At 52.0% G+C, this 26,080-nt stretch overlaps 1 protein-coding gene across 2 annotated transcripts; it reads right to left on the reverse strand.

Annotated features, from left to right (window-relative positions):
* Window positions 1–1,572: 1,572 nt before the first annotated feature.
* DHRS11 (dehydrogenase/reductase 11) lies at window positions 1,573–25,906 on the reverse strand. 2 transcript variants are annotated; one of them, XM_086624798.1, is made up of 7 exons: window positions 25,774–25,906; window positions 10,701–10,909; window positions 4,595–4,689; window positions 4,005–4,134; window positions 3,255–3,347; window positions 2,574–2,639; window positions 1,573–1,614 (listed from the first exon to the last, which is right to left on the reverse strand). In XM_086624798.1, exons 1-7 carry the CDS (start codon window positions 25,904–25,906, stop codon window positions 1,573–1,575), a joined length of 768 nt encoding a protein of 255 aa, XP_086480924.1. The 2 variants fall into 2 exon arrangements, with proteins under 2 accessions (XP_086480924.1, XP_086480923.1); XM_086624797.1 differs by having other exon boundaries at window positions 10,701–10,910; window positions 25,766–25,906.
* Between the last annotated feature and the right edge of the window lie 174 nt (window positions 25,907–26,080).

Here is a 26,080-nt window from a genome sequence, read left to right on the forward strand (position 1 = left end):
TCCCCATTTTACAGATGGGGAAACTGAGGCAGAGAGGTAAAGTGACTTGCCCAAGGCTTGATAGGGAGTTGAAACTCATGATGTAGTGGCCCAATTCTGGTCTCCCTTATGGTGGTGTAACACAGATGAACTCCCACAGAGCTACACTGCTGTAAGCAAAACAATCCAACCCAAGTTTCTCTGGCTCCCAATCCTCCGCTCCGATCAACTGACCACACCTGCTCCACCTAAACCAACGTTTCGTCTTCCAAAACACTACAGAACATCCGGAGCACAGCAGGAGTGAGTGTGCAATCTTAAGGCAACACGCACGTTAACAGCTCCACAGCTCTGCAGCGAGTTGGACTACACACAGACGTGTTTCTGCCACGCTGCAAGAGTCTGAAGACAACTCGAGTGGTCTCCAGCTCTGCATGTGTCAGCTTCCAGGCTGATTCTCTTCTCCCTCAAGTCAGAATAAATCCAGAGCAAAACAATGGGGCTGCACCAGCATAGAACCAGTACGAGATCTGAACCAGACCTTTTACCTGCTGCTTTGTAGGCAAATGCTCCTACCAGTATCTTTTCATTTTGGACAGCTTCGGCATGGTTCATTTCACTCTCTCTCTCTCCGAGTTTTACCTCTGCATATAAACAAACTTTCAACATTTCCAACTTCTCAGCACCAGCATTTAAACAGCACCATACATCTTTCTAAGACCGATCAATATTTCCAGAAAAGTGTCAATGCATGCAAATATCACATACGAAAACATCAAGAGTGCTGGGAGATGATACCAAGGATAGAGGTGATGATCGCAAGACAGCACACATTTAGTTTTTATTAAAAATACCAAACAACTCACTCTTACTGTAACTATGCCACTTAGATGATCGTTCTAACCTGCAGAAGTACAGGTACTTTTCCTCCAACTATTTACCTACCTACTTAGAAAGAAAGAGAAATAGCAAGCACACACATTTATACTTCCTCAAACTTGGCAGGCATGATTCATGTGAATGGGAAAGGAGGGTTTGGGGAGGTGGGTGAGATTGTACACTGGGTTTAGGGCAGTGGAATATAAAAGAAGTAGAAAATACCACATGCATCATTACCATCAGTAATAAATCTGATGCAAGTAAACCCAAAAATTAGAGGGATTCATGTATGGCATCCACTGAAAATCTCAAACCCTAAGCACACCGAGGCTGGCAAACATCTTGTGCCACTTCACCTATGTCCAGACACGGCGTCAGCAAATAAGATCAAACAAACCTTGAAAAGAAAGCAAAAGGGAGAATAAACCAGCCTGGAGACAACAATCTTCCACAAACCACTTCCCTGCATTATTTTCAAATACATTTTACTCTTAAGCAGTTTCAGAAAGGAGTGGGGGAGAAAGAGACCCACTACTATTTCTTTTTAAACTGGCTCAGCACCAGCACCAGCTCAGAGAGAGGGAGAGAAAAATTCTTCAAACATGATCCTTGGTACTCGATTAAAACATTGCCAGCCAGCCGACGACACCCTAAATCGCCAGAGGGTTCCAAGTGGAGTGGAGACACGGTGCTGCTCATGGTCCTCTGCATGTGCTATGATATCTGCTCCGTGGGTCTCATCTGTATATCTCCAATCTGGAAGAGACCAACACAGGATTTTACTGGAGCGCTGCAGTCCGCTAGAAATCCTGCACTGGGCACTGCCGTGCTGCACCACTACAGCGGAGAGCAGCACACGCAGGAAGTTCCTGTGACTAGAAATGAGCCTGCTTAACTGCAATAGTAGAAAGAAAGAAAAGTGAATGTGACTGCTCTGCCTTTAGCAGAAGGAACAGAAGCACAAACATGGGCAGAAAGGAGTGCGAGATGGCACTGATTATCAACTCTCGTGGTTCAAGTCTTCAGTTTGGTCCTGCTCAAGCAGAAATGCTGCTTGATCAGCCACTGGCAGGATTTTTTTATCCTCTTAAGGCCAGAAGGCCAGCTGTCACTGCTGATCCAATGTCAAGACGGCCACGTCTTGCTCCAGAGGGGCAGAGTTCACACGACAGGCTGCTAAACCTCTCATGATCAAAGTTTGCTTTTGCAACAGAAACTTCCATGTTGCATATACTAAACTTTGACTCTGCTCCTGCCTCCTGGCTTCAGCTCAAAGCTGGTCACTTATTGCTTCACGGGAGGGAAGTCCCTCCGGCAGCACAAGCTTCTCACACTGCCCTCGGGGAGGTGCACAGCACTTGGCAGGATCAGGCCCAACACATTGTTTGGCAGCTGGCAGAACCTGACCCAGCTGCGAGACTGTTGGCAAATCTCAGGTGGCACCATCCAAAAGGGCACAAGTGCCCACATCCCTCCCGTTCCCCCTGCCAGGGGGGTGGATCCGCAGGGCTGTGAGCAGCCTGAGCAGCACAGTCCCACAGCTGCCATAAGGGCAGTGTCAACAAACGTGATCACTGCTAATCTCCAGCCCAGGCTCCACTAAGCACACGGCTGATACAGCGGCCACAACGCTGATTAGCAAATGTCAGGGCAGCATTTCCCCTCTCCATCTTCAGCCACTCACAGCACAGTCTACCAGCCCACCCACGGCCTACCTGTACATGAGGTGGGGCACTGAGGACATATATGACAGCGTTAGCCATGTCTTCGGCTTTGAGACACTGGAAAGACAGGAAAGAGATTCTCAGTCAAAGGGCACCTTGGAAAGTTAACCCCAAGATCGCTCCTCTCCTAGTCATCAATAACGAGTTTTGGCAGTGTCACTGGGGCATGTCAAAAAGATGCAAGCAAGCAGGAAAAGAATAATCCATTAGAAATTTAACAAAGGACGTGTCTGGTGCTGATAATTCTCCATTTTCTGTGAATAATCTTGCACAAGAAACCCTGTGCTAGCCACCTGCAAGACAACACACTCTCACATTTCTTCTTGTGTAGGCAAGTTTGCTTATTATATCTCTTCTGTTCACTAAAGAAGTCATAGCCTGCCAAATGTCAAAGCTGACTGATGCTTATCCACAGGACCATCAAAATAAAAGGAAAAATGTAAAGAGTGGGAAACTGAACCTGAATGAAAATCTACGTAGTGTGTTCTACACAGTGTGTAAACATCAGTGCAAAATCTGTGGTTTGAGTGCTGCGACTTTGGGGATGCTGATTACATCCTGAGAAGCACCGGGCACTCGGCAGAACTAGTTCCTTGTGCTGTTTGCCAGGACAGAGACGGTTAAACTATAATCAGAGCCACTTCCCTCTGTTTCCATTTCTCCACGTCCTACCCGAATGCTCTCATAGGTTGCTGCAGCTCTCTCGGGGTCATTATCATGAAGTTTAAAAGCAAATCCCGTTTCCACCAGTCCTGGAGATATACACTGGAAAAAAGCAGAGCACATCCTAATAGGATTTGTAATTCCCTTTCAGTACAAGAATAAAAAAAAGGAGAGAAAACTTTTAGCACTAAAAAAGCTGAAAAAAACCCCTATTTCTATTGTTGTCCTTCCCCACCCTTTTTCGAGGGGAATAGTTGAAGAGAGCAGACTTTGCCTTAATGACTGTTGTGGCAGGTACCTCTGGGGAACCACTGATGGGTACTTCCCTTGCCATGCCCCAAAGGGACAGAGAAGCAGAGAAAACGATGGAAAAGCTTGCAATACAAATGAACTTCTGGACACGTCACTTCTGAGATGCAAGTTCCAAACAAGAGCCAACAGCCCAGCTGACCCCCACCTCTGCTGCCATGAGCCCCCCTTGCTCCCCAACAAGCAACTGCCGCCTTCGTGCACCCAAAAACCTTATTCCCTGCCACAGCTCATTGCTGCTGTGCCTTCAGGCCCCCAGTATCTCTCTGCCTGGGAAAAGAGAGGTGGCCAGGGACAGCTGGCCACAGGACTTGAGTGTTCCCAGCGTGCCAAGTGCTATTTTTGCATTTCCTTGCTTGTTTTTCAAAGGGAAAACCCTCTGCCCCGAAAGCCTGCCAGTTCTCTACCACCCTCAAAAGCAGGAGAGAGGAAGAGACCCCCAGTACTCACTGTAGCACGTATATGGGTCTTTGCTTCTCGGAGCTCTTGCCTCAGCCCCTCCGTGAGGGCTGTGACCGCGTACTTGGTGGCACTGTAAAAATGCACCACCGACTGTGGCACAACGCTGTGGCCGTTCATGCTGAGGAGAGAGCAGAAAGGAAAGTGCTGAGAGGTGGGAGGCAAGCAGAGTCCTGAGAAGGAACCAAGAGGACACTCAAAGCACCGTAATGAACGCAGAAAGAGATGCTGACACAGCGGCTACGTGAGGAATTCCCCTCTCCTGCGGGAAACGCACCCCACCACAGGTTCCTCTTCACACGGCTGGTTTCTGGAGCTGGTCAAGAAGTTTCCATCTTCAACCTTCCACCAGTGCAAGTGGTTGCCATTATCCTTTTCTCCCTGGCTCGGTTTTTCTCACGTTTAGATCAACGGAGATTAAAAATATGTTTTGAAAAAAATCAACTGCCGCAATCCTTGGAAAACCCCTTCTTGGCCACCACCAGCCCACTCCAAGATTAAAGCTCCACTGCTTAAACCCTCTGTACGAGGCAGGGAGGAGGAAGCCAACGTGGCTGATCCCACATTCCTCCCCTGTGTACCTGTTAATGTTAATAATATGCCCGTCATCGATGTTTCTCTCCTTCATGGACTGGTAGGCCTCCCGGGTGCAGATGCTCACAGCCATCACGTTGACCTGAGGGAAGAGAAAACAAGAAGAAACTAAGACAAGCAGCCCTGCCTGGCACCCTTTGACTTGCCCCCCACATGCCCGAAGCTGCAGGTTACGGTCCCCAGCACAAACATCCCGTGGTCCAGCGGCGAGGTTGGGTTGACCAGCACAACCAAGTGAGCCAGGACCTGGATCTCCTGCCACGCTCACCGCAGAGCCACACCACGGAGAGCAAAACTGCCCGTGGGGGGACCTGACCCACGGCAATTCCTGCAAACGCCATCAGAGGGAAACGCACACACGCACCCCGCGTGCCATGCTGCAGTAACAAGGGGTTTGGGCATGGGAGGTGCCCACGGCAGACACCCCGTTTTGTGAGACAGAAATAAATGGACTCAGTTGTTCTCCACGCAAGCGTGAGGGTGGAGTGCAAAGAGAGAACAAAGCCACATCTGCCCGGTCGGCACCCTGTCCAGGAGACAGAGTTCTTTATTTTGTACAGCCCTGAGCGCACTGGTGTTTGGGCAGCTGATGGGACACGAACAGCAGGTAATTAGGTTAGCCAGTTAACGAGGAAATCCCCAGATATCGGCTGTCGGAGCGCCGGGCGCTCAGAGGCACTGCAGACCAACGGCCAGCACGGAGCTGCTCCTGCACGGAGGAAGCCAAAGATCCCATCGGGGAGGGCGAGAGCGGGGAAGTAACCCTGCAGCCATGAAATCTGTCACGCTGCCCGCTGACATCTTCCTCAGCCCTAACTGGATAAACCAGGGAAGAAAGGACACAGCAATTTATCCAGTCCTTTAGCACAGCATCCAGAGCTTTCCAGGCTCTTGCTCTTTGGACCAGTACTGCCCAGCACGCCGCGGCTCTGTTAAACTCGGGTCGTGTCACCTCTGCAACGTGCCACCGTCAATGCGCAGGTGCCTTGAGCGTTCGCTGACCGTAAAACACAGAGTCAAAGTTTCCAGGAAGAGAAATGGAAATTCCCCCAGCTGGAATACAGAGCACCCAGAGGTGTGTGCAAGACTGATGAGCAAGCCGGCTCGGCAGCCGTGCTAATTGCTCGATTTCAGAGTGGTTTGGATTTGGAAAAGTGGCCAACAGGTAAAAAGTGTTTGCTGAAGCCCTCTAGAAAGGACGTAACCGTTTCAGGCAGGACACACTGGCAGATCCTACCTACTGGCATGTCACTTTGCTAACTAAATGAGAAGGCCAGACAAGTGTAAAAACATGGCTGTGAACTAAATATCCAGGAAGAAGTAAATTTCTGATGAATCAGAAGTCAGGTGCAACTATAAATGGGAGGAGCAGCAGGAACAAGGCCATGTGGACAGCAAGCGAGTGGGCTGGCCGCCATCACTGGGAAATTTATAAACAAGAATGGGGCAGGCTCACTAGACTTGCTAGCACAAAAGGACATGCAAGACAGGAGCATTTGTTTGGAAACCAGAAAGTAAGAAGCAGAAAGGGATGGATTTGAGAGATGTAATTACTGAGCAGCACACAAAGGGCAAGTGAAGTCAGCTGAAGGATCTTCTGGTCACTGCTTTTGTCTCGGTTATTATTTCCTATTCATTACTAGAGGCCATGCTGACGAGTTTTTGTCTTGGCACTAGATAAACAGCACATTTATCTGATCTTGGAGTACCCGGAGTAGAGTACAGTAGAGTCGTCATCCTCATCCAAGTGCACTTTGGTTGAGCACACAGTCACTGCCGGAGATCTGAGTCATCACACCTGGAACTACAGAGATAACTTCCCCGGCACCAGGTTGAAGATTTACCTTGGCTGTGCAAGGAAGAAAGTTAGCAGACACGTCAGCAGAAGTGGCACTGTACAACCACCTCAGCACTGGAGCGAAGCCCAGCACAGGCAGGGCACCTGAAGGCTTTGGGATTTCACAGCAAGAAGGTCACGGAGAGCAGGAGTAACCCACTCCAGCCTGATATACTAACCAAGAGAGGAGCTGGTCCTTTCAGATACCGATCTGGGCAACTGTTAGCATAAAAAGCCTTCGTGACAAGCAACATCCCTGCTTTCCTGCCTGCCCCAGGACGCCCCGAACCCACCAAGCACCGTGCCTTTGGTGCAGCATCGCTCCCCAGCTCCACTCCACAGGCCACTAGAGGGTAACATCAGCCTAAAGCCTGAGACCCAGCTCCAACACTACGACTGGCACTGAGAGACACTTCCTTGCGTGGGCAGAGTTACAACATTTTGACAACTACTGGCAAAGCGAGATACTCATCAACAGCCGCATGGGAAAGTCCAGAGCCCGTACGATAAGACACTGGAGTGCAACAAAACAACTGGCTGGAAGGTAGCTGAGCTGGGCTTGTCTCGCTGCCTTTTCCCAAGAGCACCCACAGGGATTTTTGGGTGAAATCCCATTTCAAAACGTGGAACAGGCTCTCAAGGACCTAAAAACATGCCTGGAAAATGAGTGAGCCTTAGGGCTGTATCACTCTGAGAAACAACCTAAAGGCCCTTGTTACAAATATCCACACACGACGTTTTTCAGCCTCGTCCCTATTTTAAGAACAGAAGGTTGAAAGGTCCCTGAGCAAAGACAGGGAACCCATCTGCGTGCTGCCTTCGCTCAGCGCGCTGCACAGGCGGCAGGTCCGCGACCGCCGCGTGCGCCTGCTAATGCAATAGAAACAATGAAGGCACATTTTCTGGTAATTAATGAGTTCCAATTGCCAGGCTGGGAGAACATAAAAGATCCTGTTCCTGGAAGCGCTGAGCATTTCACTTCCCAGAATCAGCCTTTTCTAAGGCATCAAAATGAGTACCCGAGCTCCTAAGCACGTATAAAAACGCAGGTTACAGAAACCATATCTCTGCACAGATGGTATATAAAAGCAAGAAGAACAGAGCCTGGCTGGTCAATGAATAATGCCAAGAAGAATCAAACCCATTTAGCATCTAGAGGAGCGAGAGGAGAGCTACAGTCCTCTGTGCCCCGAACAGTGCAAATGGAAAGTTCAGCTTGAATTCCTGGCTGTGAAGGTCAGTAGGTAAAACGTGAAGGAGCTGTTCGAATCCCAGAGCCTGGAGTCAGTGTGTACACAGCACCCAGCCCCGGCTGCTCCCGCGCGGATTGGGGATGGCTGGAGGACTTTGCTCCAGCTTTGTGTCAAGCACAACCTCACAAACAAGTGGAGAGAAAAGGGGGGAAGCTGTGAACCAAAAGACGGGTGCAGAACACGCTCCCTCCCTGCTCCACACTGGATCTCCTGGCCGGCAGCGCTGGGCTCTGCGCCGCTGTAAAGCCACGGAGACACGATTCCTAACGTGAGATTCCTGCAGTCTGAGAGATGCAGCTCCCCCTTGGGAACAAACACCAGACAATAAGGAACTGGGACATTAAAAAAGAGGAGGAATATGTAAATGGTTACAAGATTTTGACTGTTAGATGTATAGAAAGAAATTTTATGAAATAGGTATACTGAGAGGCGAGCCTGGACGGAGACAGAGCCTCAAAGCTCATAAAAAATGCATGGAAACAAAAAATCGATTTACCAAAAAGAAAAAAACGCCTTTAACTTAAGGCTCTAATGCCTCCTAACTCGATAGATCGATGGCTGCTTAGAAACTTCTGTCTTGCAGCCCAGAAGTACACTGAAACTCTCCAGCAGCACCCCTCAGACCGTGCTGCTCTCCAGCACCTTTCTCCAAGGGACCTTCGGAAGAAGCCTCCCTGCTCCCGCTCAGCTCTGCGAAGCCCAGTGGCCCGTGAAAGGTGCTGGCAACCTTCCCCCGTCCTGACCCTCCGAGAGCTTCAGAGCATGTCGGAGAAACGAGCCTGGCAAGTGTTTCCCTGGGGCTGGTGTGCCGCAGCGGGGAGAGCTGTCAGTGCACATCCCTCCCCGGACCCCGCTGCCGCGCCGGCGCCTGTGCAGCCACGGCACGCTCCAAGAGAGAGATTTCCAAACAGGGGGGTCACAGCCACAAAACAGGGGCACACAGCAAAAGGAAAAAAACCTCAGCTATTGCTACCAGGCTAAAAAGCAAAGCCTGGGCTTGTCAGGCTGCCTAGGCTGAGGTGGGTGAAGCATTTGGCTCTGGGGTGTCCCAGGGCTCCACCTTTGCATTAAAGGTGTGAGCGTTACTCAATTACACTGAAGTCAAGAGCAAATCCACTGGCTGCTGGGAAGCTGGGGAGAGGAAAAAATCCATCAGTAGAGGGAGAAAGCTTGGGTGTCTCAGGCTGTTCCCAGTGCTACGACAGCATCTTTGCCAAGTGATGAGAGCAGATACAGCCGTACAGATCACCTCTGGGAATAAAACATGCCCCCAGCCCAGCTTCCTAACGCCACCCTCGTGCAGCCACCACCCTGCCTCTCCTCCCACCCCGTCCATCACCCTGAAGCAGCTCCAAAGGGTGCACACAGCAACACCCACAGGGATCCCACAGGCTCCCAAACTTTGAGCTGCTGTCAATACCAACACTGGAGTGTCGCACACAGGACAATCCCCCTTCCAAAATCTTGCTCCTTAAAAGCGGTGGAAGGTGAGACAAAGGGAGCACTCCCACCCGGGAAGGGAGCACGGACAGGAGAAAATCCCTCAGCTGGCAAAAGCCACGTGTGTCCCCCAGCCTGCCCACCTGGCACAGAACAAAAGGTCAGAAGAACAAAGAGAAACGAGCACGAGGGACGTGCAGCATCCACGGTGGCATAAGACATGACAACGGTGACCAGGGCAAGGGGTTTACAAGGCACAGGCGACCCGCAGGGCCAGGCCTGCAGCGAGACAACACGCGGAAGTGCCCTGCTTTGCTCCAGCTCAGCCTCCGCTACACTTCACTTAATTTTCTTTAAAGACTCCATGGCAACCGGGGACAGGGAGATGCGGCTGTGCAGTGACCCAGGCTGGGCAACCCACAAAAGCCTGGCTGGGCAGACAAAGCTGAGCTGAGCTTGCTTTGGCTGCAGTCACAGCAGCCAGCAGACCAGCCAAAATCCTAACAAGAACTTAATTAGCCAGGATACGACAGCTCTTGCCCTGGCAGCAGGAGTCTGAGGCCTTGACGTGCCCTCTGTTTTGCTTTACGCAGCCCCTGAACCTGCTGCTGGATGAACAGCCACTGCTGGAGCCGACAGATCCCGGCTGATTCCACTGTCAGACGTAGTGGCCTCGAGCAGCTTTTCAAATAGACGTGTCTTTTCCTTCACTGGGACAAGCTCACACAGCTGCAGGAGGTGCTGCAAGATTTACTCAAAGCCACGAGTTCAACTCTTGTTCCTATGAGGATGACATTTTCGTGCACAAAAGTAGGCAGTATAGGAGGGGAAATCACCCTCCTGAAAAGCTCCTGTTTCAGCATCTCACTGGCCAGAGCTGCAGGAAGGCCAGTACAAAAGGGCCACTGCAAAGGGTGACAAACTTGCCCGGGGTCCTGCAGCTGTGGCTGGCACTGCTGCCTGCAGAAAAGTGCCGTCGCATAACGACAAAAGACGACGAGGTCCCAAAAGATGCACGGCAGCACCTCAGGACAGCACCACCAGGGAGAAGGGCTGCTAGGAAATGGCAGGGACCGCTTGCACAAACTCCCAGTTCGGCGTTTGAAATTGCCTCATTCACATCCAGCTCTAACCAGATTATGGGCTATAAAGACAAAAAGCATTACAGCTTTTTAAGCCAAAAAGAATCTGCCCATTTTACAACCCACTGCTACAACTAACAGGATTAGCTGCAAAAGCCAGTGCTTGGCATTCAATTTCCTATTTTATTGAAGAAAAAAAAAAAAAGTGAGGCTCAACAGCCTTTAGAAAGCCATTGAGCTAAAGGAAAAAGTGCTACTGAAGGTATTGAGTGTTTTCATACTCGAAGGTGAAGGCATGTGGCTCAGCAGTGCATGATGCCTTTCCACTTCCCAATCAGCAAACCCAGACCACGTCAGAGCCAGACGGGAAGCAGGTCCTCAGCTCTGCACACATGAAATAAGCAGACGGAGACAATGGCACTGGTGGCCAGGAGAAATAAAACTCTAGCAGAGTTCCCGCTCTGCCAGCGGCACTACTCACGTCTATCATCGTCCGCCAGCCCTCCGTTCTCCCCGAGAGCAGGGGCTCCGGGCGGGCCAGCCCCGCGTTGTTGATGCACACATCAACTCCCTGATGAAGGGTCTTGATGGCGGAGAACATCGACAGGATCTCCTCTTCGTTGGAGAGATCGCACTTGTACGGGATGAGCGTTCCCGGGTAGCCAGCACTCTGGCATTCGGCTGCCAATTTCTAGGGAAGAGAAAAGAAGGAAGAAAACAGCCATCAGGCTCCTCTCCTCGTGGAGTGGCTTATCCAGCCGTTTGCTTAAAAACATACCCCATGGCTAACAAAACACAGCAGCTTCCCGTCTTATGACAAGTCCGTCTTAAGAGCAGGTGCTAAGGAAGAATAATTGTAAATGCTAATTAAAAAAAAAGAAATATCGATATACATGAGAGTCGAAGTGCTTCAGCCTTTAAGTTATTAAATTTGAGGACGCACTCTGTGCTCGTCCATCGCCCCGGGCAATAGAGGTCGAGGTGAGCAGGTGCTGGCAAAATAAGAATAAATACTGCCATGGCACCGGGCTGCAAGCCTGCCGCGCTGCTGCGTGGATAAAGGATGCGGCGATCGCACGCCTGACAATTCCTCATTAGCCACCACCGACAATTATCCCAAACATCCAGATCTTTTATTGGAACAGATGATACAAAGCAAACGAAAGGCCAAGAGCTGCTGCGTTAACCACGCGGCAGCCACGGCACCAAATCCTCTGGAGGATGCCCTTTACCCCCCTGATGCTAATGAGAAGCAGCATCTCATCTCCGATGTGTCACATTAGCGACGGTGACAGCTTCCAGCGCACGGCGAGAGCCACGTGATGTCTGGTTTCCGCGGAGAGATGGACTCTGGCTACAAACGTCCACGGCATCACTCGAACGCCGTCGCCCGCGGCCGTTTCGCTGACGTGACATTTCAGTGGGTGCAATAAAGCTCTGCTCCTGCCAGAGGCAGCTTCCCGCTCCTCCCTGCGCGCCAAGGACTGCAATTCACAGCCGCTGTAACAGGAGGAGCGAGGCCCAGCACAGGGGTCCCCCGGGATGGTGATTGCACATGAAAGCAGCTGCCGAAAAGCCCGGCCCCAGCTCGGAGCAGAGCACCCGTCCTGGACCTCACCTGGCCTCAGCCAGGAACAAGGATGCAGGGATGCCAGGGCACCAGCCACAGCACCCGTGGGAAGCTCATGCCAGAGGGATGGGAAGCTCACACCAATTTTTTTTGGCTTGCTATGAGGTGCAGCATCACCTCCCAGACCGGTCCAGCCCCTCCAGGAGGATACATGGAGAAATCCCCACATTTTGGAGAAGGCAGATGCTGGAACCAGCCCCACCATCTGTACTGACACACTGGCCTCAGACACGGCTCACTCTGATGAAAGCAGTAACAAACGAGAGCATCAAAGGCGTCTTTCTCATGGGGGAAACCAGCAAGACCCGGGGTCTCCTGTCCCTTTCATTTAGCAGAGCTGGTTTTATGGTGGCTGCCGCAGAGGCAGACTCACCCCAAAAAAACCCAGCATCAGTGACAGAGTTTGTCAGCCAGACCAATGTCAAAATTTCACAGTAAACATCAGACAAAAGAAAAAAAAACACAACAAGGAACATATGGGAAAGTGGAAAGAGAAGAAAAACCAGAGCCAGCGTGACACCTGCTCCCCCAGGAGGGCTCGTGGGGCTGCACCAGTTCCCAAACACCACGGGACCTGGCGAATGCCAAACCAAAGCTCGGGCGCAGCTCCTACACAGTTGGCCTCCAACACGTGCCATCCCACAGACCAGATACCAGCACAGCCAGGAAACCTGCAGGTCCTGGTCCCTGAAGTTTCGTTAGAATCAGCTCTGCTCCCCGGCCACAGGACATGGGACAGCCGCGTGCCTTGGGGTAACAAGGAGGGCTGGCAATTCAGTCAGATGCCACAAAGTCTAAAAAGGGGGAAAAAAAATCCACCTGAAGATGTGAATTGGCTCCCAACTCCAAAACATAAAACGTGCTCTTTGTCAGAGGCGTTTTTCAGTGACCAACTTTCTCTTAGACAAGTTTTACACAGAGCAGGGCTGAGCATCTTCCCTGGGAGAGGGACCTCCAAACCCCTCTCTGTGCCCCAAACATGTTCATTTTAATTACTCTGGGGCAAGTGGCTCTGTTCAGCAAACCCTTTTCAACCTTTCTCAATACCTGGGACCATGGCAGAGATGGTCCAAGTCCCTGAACGGCGAGTTTAAGCTTTTCTGATTTGCGTTTCCCAGCAACCCACAGCTCTCACAGACCACCAGCCCAAACCAGCCCAGGTCTAACAGTCTGGCCCAGAAGCTGCTCTTCCTTCTGGGTACCACTTCAGCGAAGGCATCGCAGTAACACACGAATTGTTGTTATTGCTCTCACAGCACCAAGTGAGAAGGGGATGGACACGCTGAGTTCAGCCGGAGATCGATACATCCCAACGGCATCGTGCTCTCTGGAGAGCTCTGCTTGGGCTGAGCTAGACAATATTTCTGGCCGATGGAGAACAAAGGTGCCCCTGGGACTGAATCGTACCTCTCTGCACCCTCCCGGGGCTGGTTTCATTTTGCTGTACATGCAGCCTTGTGGATTATGTGCTGATCATGGTAGAAACATAGATACTTCTTAAAGATCAGAGGACACACTTGAGAAAACATTTGGGGGAAAAATCCGCAAGAGCAGCGTTTTGAAAATGAAAAGCAATCTGAAGGGCTGATGGAAGATGCTAAACCGCTCTGGGGACGGGGCCTTGCTCCTGCAAAGATACAGGAGGGAAACGGGCAAGGAGGCCTCGGGCATGTCACTAAGGTGACAGCTTCAGAGCTCTCTCCATCCCACTGCTAAAACTCCAGACTCCAATAAGGGATCCATCCCATTTGGTATTTGCTCATAAAGCACCACGGCTCACGTCTGGCACTTCTTCTTCCTTGTTCACCAGGTCATGGCCAGGAGTACAGGCTTAATTTGCTCTTGGAAGAGGGCTGGTGTCCTGGCACCTCCTGCAACTGCCAGGCTGCGTTCGGTTTGCTTGAACGAGAGCTGTGTTGAGTTACCGTTCCAGTGACGCCCCCGATTTTCACTGCTGGTGTCAGCGCTCGTCGCAGGTAAAGCGGGGTGCTGCCTCTCAGAGTTAACGTACCTACATGCAGAAAGGAAAAGCAGGGCACCCGTCGCGTCCCGCGGCTGAGCATCGCGGCGCAGCCCAGAGCTGCGGGGAAGAAAGCTTACAGCTCACGGCAGGAACCGGTCCAGCCAAACTCAGCGAGTTCTTGTTTTGGTTTGTTTCGTTTTCTGATTCGATGATTTTAAAAGATGAGAAATACAAACGTAAGGGATTGGGGTCAATCTCCCAAAAGAGGACTCGTGCCAGAAGAGCTGGCTGGAAGGAGGAAGGGCCCATTGGCACGGATGGGAAAGGACAGACAAGCTCGTCTGCAGCCCAGAGGGAAACGCCAGGTTTAATATCGCCGCTCCCATGTCCAGCTGTCACTTTTCAGCATTGGGTGAAGACTTTCACTGTTCAGTACAGCTCCTCCATAGAGGCAGATGGTCTAAACACCACAGGCTGCAGCACAGCAACCCAGAAGCACCAGCAGATGAAACAAGGTGTGCTCTGGACAGCAGTGGCTGTCATGGTAGAGCTGCCCGTCCTATTTTCCCAGTCAATCTCCTTACCTTATGCCTTAGATACGCCAAGAGAAAGCTCGCTCTCACTTGGAGAAAGGCTTCCCTGCCACAACTGACCAGAGAAATCAAATATCTCTCAAGATCCTTCTTTTCCTGCCTGGTGTCTTGCTGCCTCAAACAGGACTCAACATGGATCCTTTAATCTCTCAGGCTACGCTTGTGTTAACAAATTCTCTTTGAAAATGAAGTGCCGAACACCACTGACATCCAGGCGGAGCTGAACGCGCTTCAAGCATCTCTAGATAAAGAGTCATCACAGGCTCTTCAAAGAAACATCAACTGTGGGCAAGTTTGCAAGAGAAGACTTATGTCAAGCAACTCTCTGAATTAGGCAGCTTGCAGTATTTTTTCAGAGCCTCCGTTAAGTCACTCAATTAATACTCATTCCATGTTAAGCACACCACACATAGGAGGGGAAAAAAAAAAGGGAAAAAGCTGGTTTTCCAGGTTTCAGAAGCAACTTGAGAGTGACCACATAACACAATACCAATACAGACGAGGGCCAGTGCACCTCCAGCAGCTGGAGGTGAAGATTTGAAACAAGACCTGAGCATCTCCATATCACACTGCTATCACTGGATGCTTGGAAACAGACAGCCAGGCGCTATAGCTACTGGTGCAAACTGGGATAATGCAGCATAAAGAAGAAATAGATACCCCATGCGTTAAAACGTTTAACCCAGAGCCGTCCCCTGCCATGGCTGCGAGCCCTCGCCCCTCTAATTCCGATACGCTACCCAGCATCACCACAGTACCCGGCAAGTTCTGCACCACTCGTGAAAGACCAGCTTTCCACAAAGGGCCCCCCAACTCCTCGTGTGATGTAAGGAGCCAACCCAGCAGTACGTACTGGATACGCGGGCTGCGGCGCGCCTCTCACTTCAACACCAATTTTTCCATCGACATCACAGTGATTTGCGTCGGCTTCCAGCGGCGTTGCATGAATGATTGAGGAAATAAAAAACCCAAACACCTAGCACCTACCTACGTGCAAGACAAAGAAGAATACCTGGTCATGCTGCTTACCATATACTGTTGAGTTGTTTGCTTTTAAAGGTCTAAAAGGATGCCTCGCATTTTGGGGACATCTTCCACATGTTAAGAATCCATCAGTTCTCCCAGGAAGGGGTTAACGCTCTTTGTGCCCACAACACTGAGCAAAGGTGCAGTGCCACGCGTTTAGATTCAGTCTTGGTGAAATGGTTTTACAAAACTAATTGATATAAACATTTAAAGGGACTCTTAAGGGGAGGGAAAAAGACGAGAGAGTCACGTAGTGCTTTATTTGGCAAATGGTCCTGTTAACTTCAGAGACATTTAGTTCAGAGAGATTAAAGCCAGAAGAAACCATTAGGCAATTTTTAATCTAACCTGCCATTCATCACAGGTACTTGCATCCTACTGATTTAGCTTACGCTTAAATACATCGCTGTACCAAGAAACCACCTGGAAAGAAACCAAAGTCACCCCAATTACTTTTGCTACATAAAGGAAATGAAGGAGAAAAATCCTAACGAACAGCATCCCAGCTGTGAAAGAGGCTCTTTCCCCATCTGTAAAACAGAGATAATCACACTGAGCCCCTTCCAGACCTGCGGCTTTTTGCCCACATGTGATCCAAGGATGAGTACTACTTCACATCTCTTCCAGTTCCTTCTGCCCGGCTCCATGTGCCCAGACAGAACCTCCATGAGAGTCTAAAAGGAGTTTTCAAACAAGTAAAACAGTAAAGTGATTCTCCTTCCCTCTCGTGAGCTTTTGGCTGATGTTATTGCCAATCGCCGCTCCTCGGCTCAGACTCAGGTCTGTTCCAGGACAGAAGGCAGAATGGTGGGATGGGAAAGCTTGGAAAATAAGGTTTCAACGGAAAAGCAAAGATGCAGTACTTAGCTCGTGGCACCAATACCAAAATCTAGCACAGAAGAAGAAGGCTTAGCACCAGTTTCAGACTGTTTACCTGAAGTGCATCTCAAGCGCAGGCTGGGAGACTGAATTTTTCACACTGCTCCAAAAATCCCACCACCTCTTGGCGCAGGCAAAGGAAAAAAGTGATCAAAACTTGGACAAAATTTAAGTCCCTGTATGTATTTTTTTTTCACCTTGTGTCATCCTAAATGTACTGACTTTACAATCCTTGCAAAGACTCACAGGTGGCACGCAAAATCAGCACTCATATAATAAATAACCCGGAAAAATCAGATCTCATTTTGTGGAAGAGATGGGAATAACACCCTGGGGAAACTCTTGGACCTATTTGCTGTTTATCACCTTCCAGCAGTGAGAAGCAGACCATGGAGAGGCATCTAAGGGGTAACAGTCCCAGCTGGGAAGTCATGACCGTGGTCATCATCAGAGCACGGCATGGCACAGCGCAGCAGCCCTCCCTCCTGCCACGCTCCTCACGCCCATGGTGCTGCCATAATTTACGATACCCACCAGAGACAGCACAAAATTACATCTTGGCATATCCCCAGCATCAGCTGTCCGGGACATCTCCTGGATGCAGCCCAGGCTCTGGAAGCTGAACATCAACACGGTACCTGCCCTTCACCCAGCACACCCACCCCACCAGCTCCGGAAGGGCCAAGCAGCATCTCCTGCCCACCCCCTGCCCGTGGGTGCAGTGTGGCAGGGGACTCTCTGTTACACAGGGGTTTGGTCGAGCGGTCACATCCTCCCAGCACTGGTACTTGTCCTCCCAGATGCCTGCAAACTCACGCTGCTTTTTTTCCAAGCCCTCTCCGCTCCCTGCGCTTTTTCAGTAGCTAAACATCCAAGATTATTTTTCCCTAGCTCACTTCATTTTCGATCTCCAGCGCCATCCCTGCAAGCCAAATCGCCCCCCTTACGCTGCCCTCAACGCCCCTGCTGCCTTAAGGCACTCAACCAACCCCTCCTCATGCCAGGGCTGAAGGCACTTGTGGGATTTTTTGACTGCTTGCTCGGATCACGTTGCAGCGGGCTGGCGTGGGCGAGGAGGAAACACGTGGCTCCGACGGTGACAGCTCATTAGAGCGATCTCTCCGGCTTATTCCGAGGTATGACTATCCTAAAACAAGCATCATCCAGAGGTGCCTGCCTGCTCTTCAGCTCCAACACGCAGGTTCCCACGCAGCCGGGCACAAAGATGCTTTCCCTGCTCGGAGAACCCCAGGACTCGTTAAGCTGCTGTGTCGCAGCCATCCATGGGCCTCCTCCAGCCCCGGGCTGCCCTCGTGAGCAGGAGCAGCGTTCAAAGACCACGTAGCTCCGAGACACCCAAGAGCCTGCACACAGCAGACCCGATGGTCCACGCGGCGCCAGCTGGATCGCTGCCCATCCGAGCGCAGATTTCCACGGCAACCTGCAAACACACGGCTCGGAGGGCAGAGCCGAGCCCGAGCGTCAGCCTGATGCCCTCAGCTCATGGCACACGCCTTCTGTGTCATCCCCACCGTGGGCGAGCACACCTCCACCATGCTCAGGGAGTCGGAAAAAAGGTATTTGTTTATTTTAATTAAATCAAACTCCACCTAATCTCACGGCAGCGAAGGTCTGCGGTGCCTGGTGACATCCTGAAGATCCAGGGTGTGATCAGGGCTCCATGGAAACCATCAGCACGTGCCCACCCTGAATAACACATGCTGTAACCGAGTATATCACTGTTCCTTGTGCGTAAGACTCGGAAGCACTCCTGAGGACAGCCAGGACCCCCTCCCAGCTGGCACAAGCTCACCGGGGGGGCTTCCCCCCTTCCCAGCCCCAGTGTCCCCACCAAGAGACAAAGCAGCAGCAGATGATAACCACTGGCGAGCTCTAAGCTCCTCATTCCAGGGCCCAGGAAAACCTGCACATCCATCGTGGCCACTGGGCACCCGGAGCTCAGCCGAGCCCCACACCTCGCCATGCCACTGGCACCCGTCGCGCTGCACCCCGACAGCCAGTCTCTGCCGTCGGACCACGGGATCAGCCTCTCCTCCTCTCGACGCGGCACAGCGCAGCCCTGGCTCTCCTCCAAAGCTCTCGGAGCTGGGATTTTCCTCCCCAAGTGCCATCCACACGGCAGCAAGCGCTGCAGCAGCGCGGGCAGGGCGAGAGCTGCAGTGCCCACATGTCTCTGTCTCGTCGGCTCCCGTCCTGTGCCCGTGTAATCCTCAAGGAATCCTCAGCTGCAGGTGCCACGACGAAACATGAGTACCAACGGCTCCGGACGCGGTGGGCTCGGCGCTGCTCGCTTCTCCGGCTGACGCTAATCCCAGTTAAACTGAGCGGAGCTGCAGCCGACCTGCACCAGCCCGATGGGGAGAAGAGCCCGGCCGAAGGAGCGGGACTGCAGGTCCTGCAGGTCCTCTGGTCCTGTTTTACCCTCCAGAAACCCACCCAGGACCCACCAAGGCAAAATGATGATATTGTCAGCCAGGAAACGACCATTGACACTTCCCACACGGACACTGGCTCGGCTTTGGCACAGCCACTGCTTTCTGCAGGGCTTTAACTACTAACAAGCCCCAGGAAAATCACCATCGTATTTATTCCCAATGTTGTGCCCGGATCTCCCTGCCCCATAATCCCAAAACACAGATCAGAAAAACCCACTCTGTGTCCAAAAGCTGCCCCCGCAGAGCCCTCCCACCTCCCCTGGGCAGCTGCCAGGTTTTACCTGGGGAAACTGAGGCACGGGACAGCTACCTGATCTGCCCCATTACACAGCAAGGCAGAGGCAGAACAAGGAACCCACCACATCTCCAAGATCCCAGGAAAGGTTCAGTTATCACCTATTTTTAGGACTGCGAGCATAACATACCCCGGCATCGCTGCTCTACTGCAAAGCCAAAGGGAACGGAAGAGCAGCAGAGAAGGGGGGGCTGCAGCAATCAGACACTTTTAAAGCACATTTTGGGGGGAAGGAAGATGAATCCAACCCAGTTTAAAAGCAACCCTTCTCCCACACACCTCCTGAGCCTCAAGGCTGGGGAAAACCATGGGGCCAGCAAAGCGTTTGTTCCCACTGCTCCGGACAGCGATTATGGGATCTCTTTCTATTTATCAGGAAAGGATCTGGGCAGGGACAAGCAGCAATAAAAGCACCTCAGAGGCCTCAAGCACCCACCATCCCCGAGGCAAGGCCTTCGCCAAACACAAAATAAGCCCTTCCAGAGGCCAAGGAGATTCTGAAGGTCATTCATTTACACCAGTAACGTGTGCACTGGGATTATCCTGCCTGAAGCTGGTCCTCCCGCCTTAAAAAAATTAATCAAGACTACCACACAGCCCAGCAGCCGGCGTGCCCGGAGAGCAACGGGTATGGGGGACGAGGAGATGGGGAGCAACGAGGTCCAGGATGAGTGTCTGGGGACAGTGGCTCGGCACGGGGAGGACGGGAGCCACGGAGCCTGCGGGCAGCCCTGGCTGGGCACCAAAACTCAGGCCCAGCCACGAGCACGTTGCTTTAAGTCACAAGATTAAGACAACACGAGCACGGAGGTGAAACCTGTGTTTTTGGGAATGCCCCGTGAGACCCAGCCCCGGCTGGAGGCCAGAGGAACAGACCCCACCACGGACACCCAGCACTGCAGGGACATCCCCAGCTCAACCCCACAGACAGACACCCACAGGGGGTGGCCAAAATTTTAACCAGTTGGCCTCCAAGCCATTAGTGCGATCTGCGCACAATGTAATTAAATTCCACGTTCAGGTACTGCAAAAACAATTTAGCTGTTAATTAACCAGCTTGGGGCACCGAAGGGGTCGAGAGCCTCCCTTGCACCTACCGCCCAGGCAGCCATCGATGGAAGCAATCGGCCACCCCGCAAACGGCTATTTGGGATGCTCAGCTCCTGGGAGGAAGGCTCAGCTCTTCTTCCTCCTCCCACACCACCACAGCACCACTTGACGAAGGGAACACCAGCCTCTTCAGAGACCGGACTGCTCGAATCTGCAATCAATAGCTCAGCTTATCAAAGGCTATTTCTTGAGCAAGATCTGACCTTGACAACACAGGCCCTGGTTATAAATGTTACCTTTGATCAATAACTGTCACAAACGCATTAGAATTAATTGGTTAAACCTTGTATTTTAAACCACGTTTATTGCTTCCTGCACAGCTCGCCCTCCACACCCGAACAAAGGAAAAAAATACATATTTTTTCAGAACATGACATCCACGATGAAATCTCTCCGACGCCCCGAAGCATCGCCCGAGGGCTCTGATCTCCCTTCACCGCTCTGGGAGGGCAGCAGGTTCCCCCACCACCATCCCGCCCCTCGGGCAGAGCAGCCGGGTACCGCTGCCGCCGGGGATGCTCACCAGTCTCCTGGGAGCTGCCATAGGCTTTGTTATCTGGACCCGGGGCGTTCCCACGGCGTTCCCTCGCGCAAGACGAGCCGGCCGGCACGCCGGAGTCGCGCAGCTCTGCACGCTCCCACCCGATGCCACGACCCCGCCAGCTCAGCTATTTCCAGCAGCGATGCGAAGGGTGGCAGCAGCCGGCTGACTTCCTGCACCTCTCCCAAGGAGCCTTTTCTAAGTGATGAATTAACAACACTTGGAAGGCGTTGGTAAAAAATAAAATTAAAAAAAAAAATAAATAAATTACAAAATAAGTGACAGATGCACCTGGCCACCTTAGAGCAAGTTATCAAAGGAATGAAGGAGCTGCTGGATGATTTCCAGCAGAACTGAGCGCAGCAGCATCAGGAGCTGCCTGACTGAAAGAGGGGAGATTTCGATTAGATCTAAGGAAGAAATTTTTCACTCTGAGGGTGGTGAGGCACTGGAACAGGTTGCCCAGAGAAGTTGTGGCTGCCCCATCCCTGGAAGTGTTCAAGGCCAGGTTGGATGGGGCTTTGAGCAACCTGGTGTAGTGGAGGGTGTCCCTGCCCATGGCAGGGGGGCTGGAACTAGACGATCTTTGAGGTCCCTTCCAACTTGAACCATTCCATGATTCTATGACCTGACACAGCCCCAACCGGAGCTTCTCCCATCGGCGATGGCCACGGCCACACCGCCACAGCACAGGCACGGATCCAGTGCTCCGACACCGGGGCCAGAGGGGGAACTCCGGCCAGCACTTTTGCCATTCTCTACAAATATAAAAATATGTGAAATTAAATTTTATTATAAAAAAGAGTGTAAGACCAAGCGTCAACTGCCAACTCTTTGGAAACAGCTCCCTGTCTCGTACCTTCCTGTGCTCCAAAAGAAAAGCACTGGAGTACCCCGATGCCTTTACTGTGCCTCTGAGCCAGATCCTACACTTAGCACAAACCATCCCAAGTCTTCCTACACTTACCACAAACCATCCCAAGTCTTCCTCCACCCCAGGGAAGAACGTAGCAAAATAAAACTTCTCCATCACACTTACAACAAGACCAGAGAGCGTTTTACCAGCTGGGGGAAGAAACGTTTTGCCCGGTGCGTGGGGAGTGACCCCATACCTGCGGTCACTCTCTCCTTTTTTTTGTGCTGCTGCAAGAAGTCAGACATAAAATATGAATTTCTGGAAAACACTAGGAAAAAGAAAGTTGAAGAGCCTTGTAGCGAAGCCATCAAAAGCCACACTCTGCCTTTTATCTGCGAGACTGAGTGACTGTGGCTTCAGCTAAGCCATGGCATGTCATTAAATCACAGCAAGCCTTCTCGCAGGCTGGAGACCCAAGTGATGAGCGAGGTGGTCCCTGTGAAGGTGAGCATCTGAAAGGAAGCAGCTTCCACCCAAGCTTGGTCTTAAAGGCAGCTAAAAACCCTTGGCTAATTCATTAAGGCGCTTCCGCCCGCTCCTGAGTTGGAACACCTGTAGGTATTCGAAGAGCAGAAAACACTCAGGCAGAGCATGTGCCAAAAAGTCTGCATCAGCTGTTAGCACCTCTGGGCTCCTCATTTCAAACAAGCTTTCAACCCAAATTCTCTCCTGGCATGCAAAAGGAAAATAAAGCCATTTTAATTATATTTTATTCCTCGACATCTGACGATAGAAAAAAAAGTTACTGCTGGACAACCCGCACACGGAGTTTGAGGGCAAAGCCGCCAGCGGCTGCCATGCCTGCACGTACGAAGACGTGACAAAAGGAAAATCAAAGCCAGTTTTGCAAAGATACCACCGAGATCAGCCGGAGCACTAACTGAAGGCAAGTCGAGTGCGTGGCTTTTCTACAGAGCCACTGCAAGGAAATGAAAAAAAGAGACTTTTGCAGTTTTTGTAAGCCATGAACATCTTTATTTCCAAAGTCCTATAAAGAGCACTGGAGTCACGACACAGGTTTACTACCAAAACTGCAATTCTGCAATTCCTTTGTTATCTTGTCTCAAGCCCTTACCTGATTTTCCAAGAGATTAAGAAATCTTGACACCGCATTTATTGCCCAAGTTAAATTCCCCACAAGACAACACACTCTTTCAGTCTCCAGTTTACAGCAAGTTATAAAACCACCCCAGAGCGGTTCCAGCCACTTTACCTTAAAATGCACGACTAGTGCATAACATTAACGAAAACATATGCTTTTGTGGTACAAAATGAGCACTGCGTTCCTGGTTTTAAACGGTACCGCTTGCGCTCTTTCCATTTCGAGCTGCCCTGATTGATTTTTGGGGTTTGCTCCTCTGCACGCCGTTATCCCCGGTGCTATTTAGCGCATTGTTCAATTTTAATACAGCAGCAAGATTTGTCCTGCAGCAAGGACGGCCGCAACGCTCTCACCTCGGCTTCACTCACATCTGGCAACGCCAAGCCCTCAGCTCCTTCAGGTTTCTCTCCTCTCGACCCTCCGTCACTGCACCCCGGTGCCGCTTCCCCCATCCTGCCCCTTCCACGTGAGCCGCTCTCCCCGAATTAGCGCATCCTCTGAATCCCCACCGAGGCGTCCCGCAAGGATGCCGTCCTCCGGCTCCCGACCAGCGATGACTTGGAAAAGCAGCAGCCAGAGATATCAGATATCAGATATCAATACAAGTGTATTTTGTGGATAGATCTGGTTATACAACAACTAATCAAGGTAACGACATGCTTGCAGAGTGTCGATGACACAGACCTTCCCGCTTCTTTCCCGCTCCCCGGAGCACCCGGAGCCCCTCCAGAGGGCAGGAGCCCCACCAGCAGCTCCCAAGATGGGGTCTGGCTGTGTTGCCCACCGTGGCAGCCGCAGCACTGTCATCCCCCGCACGCGACACCAACTCCTGCTCCTCGAGATGGCTTCTTACAGCCACGTCCAAAGTCCCAAGTCCCAGTGTGAACTCAGTGGTCTGAAGCCTCAATACCTTCCTTCTTTTTTTTTTTTTTTTTTAAAGAAAGAAACCACAAGGTGAAGCTCCTGGAGAAAAGCTTAGTTATAAACAACGCTGCTCCGAAGGCACGGCAGGACTCATCTGTGCCAACACAAGCGTCCCTGGCAGCCAGTCCAAGGTGATGGACCTCTTCCTGGTGTGATCCTCGACCACCTCGTGCTCCACCACCATCCCCTCCCTGAGCGAGCGGTACCTCCGGGATTTTCTTCCTCTTTAAGGAAACACACTTTGTGATAAATATAACCAGAACAGCAACGGAGCAAAACACAGTCCAGACACCTACCGAAACAAATGGCCCAGCGCTGCAAACACAGCTCAGCCCTTAGAGAGGACAGGAGGAAGAAGTAAGCAGGGACAAACAGCTGTGGTTCCAACACGAGTTTTTGAAACACGACAGTAACGAGACACTTGGAAGACGCCAAACAGGCAGCACTGCTCAGCACATGTGCACACCATAAAATCCAGGTAAATCACCTATATAAAACGTGATTGCATTTTGCCGCAGGTTCAAATAAAAAGGCAAAGCCTGTAGAAGACTACTCTTAAATCTACACTATATTTTTCCAGAAAAGTTTCAGAAAGGAAGGAAACTCCTCTGTAGCACCAAAGGAAAATGTAAATTTCATTGATTTTTATTTTACCGAAGAAAATCCAAAGATTTCAAAAGAAAAACAAAAGAAAGGGCAATATTGGAAACAGCTTTTCTTTTCTTTCTGGAGGGGAATGGGAAACAACGGCATCCTTCACAGCATCCTTTACCAGACCCTCTGAGGCTACAACAGCCTCATGAAGCCAGGGAATGAAAGTACATTAGACACCACCAGCAGCACGTGGGAAAGCCTTCAGAGAGCTCGGCTTTCCCTGTAAGCTGCGGTATCAAAAAACATCAGGAAGTCCCAAATTAGAAGCCAGCCCCAAAGAACAATTCCATAAGTTACACGGGTGTATTTTCTCCTCTCTGCAAGCGGTGTCCTTCTCAATCATGACGAAGAACGCAAAAAGTTCTGTTTCTTCCCAGCATTTCTTTATTTAACCCCACTTCTCAGCAACACCAGCTATGTCAAGCCTTGTTTCCCATGATTTTTTTTGACGATTTATTCTTGGTGAGGTCAACTGTGCGTAGCGAGTCCTTGTCACTTTTGCTAAGGAAATACAAACCCTGGATGCTGGTAGAGATCTCCTTTGGCTTGGCAGGCACCAAACCACCGAGATGACAATATTTCGGCTCTCTGACTATAACTTCCTCTCCCCAACCCCAACCCGAGGAAAGTTCTTAAAAAGTAAATAAGCTTTAGCTCGTGCCATTGCAAGGTAAAGCCTACAAATGAATCCAACTACAAAAAAAACAAAAAACAAAAACAAAAACCAGGATCCCACAGAAACTATTTCTTTTAAGCATCTTTATTTTTAAACCGACGTCATGAAGTTTTTGACTCAGCTCTAGGGAGGCTCGTCTCGGGGGTAAAGTAACACGTTCAAGGACCGACACCCTATTTTAACTGTAACTCAGGAGGGTCCCGTTTCCCGCAGCCGGACCCCCTCCCCGCAGCGCCGGGGTCCACGTGCTGCTTCCAGCCTCCGTAAGAGGTAGCTCGAAAAAACCCCAAAACTGAATCCGCTCTTCGGGCAACCTCCAGCCCACCGTCCCCGCTCCTCCGGGGTGGGAAAAACCCCTCGCGGCTCCGTGAACGCGCCCAGCCCGGGAAGCCCCCGCGCACCGGCTCTCCGCCCGTCGCGGGGGGCCGGGAACCGGGCCGGGAGACCCGCAGGGAGGCGGGGACCGACCTCGGAGCGGGGATGGGACCACGGAGGGCGCCGGCCAGCACACCCGGGGACGCTCCGGCACCTGCCCGCGCCGTGCCACCCCCGGGACCCCGGCGAGCGGCACCCGCCCGCAGCCCGTCCCACGGCGGCCAGGCCCGGCCCGCCGCGCCCCCGCCGCACGCAGCCCGCGGGCCCGCTCCCCGGCCCCGGCTGCCGGGAGCGCTGCCGCCCCGGCGAGGCCTCGTGGGGAGGCGGCAGCGGCGCGACCGAGGCCTCCCCGTGGGGGCGATCCCGCCGCGGGGCTGCGGTCGAAAGGTGCCCCCCCGGCCCCCGCCCCGGTACCCTCGATCTTGTCGACGCTGCGGGCGCAGCCCACCACCTTCATGCCGTGCTGCACCAGCGCCCGCGCCACGGCCGCGCCGATGCCCACGGAGGCGCCGGTGACCAGCGCGACGCGCCCGGTCCAGCGCTCCATGGCCCCGGCCCGGCCCCGCCGCCGCCGCCGCGCACAATGCACCGCCCGCCCGCCACGCCGGCCACGCCCACGGCCACGCCCCGACCCACCGGCCACGCCCACGGCCACGCCCGCCCCCGCCCCCGCCGTGCGTGCACCGAGTTTGCGGGGGCTCAGCCCGCGGGGTGGGAAACA

Source organism: Tauraco erythrolophus, chromosome 21 (assembly GCF_009769465.1).
Source record: "Tauraco erythrolophus isolate bTauEry1 chromosome 21, bTauEry1.pri, whole genome shotgun sequence".
Lineage (NCBI taxonomy): Eukaryota > Metazoa > Chordata > Aves > Musophagiformes > Musophagidae > Tauraco > Tauraco erythrolophus.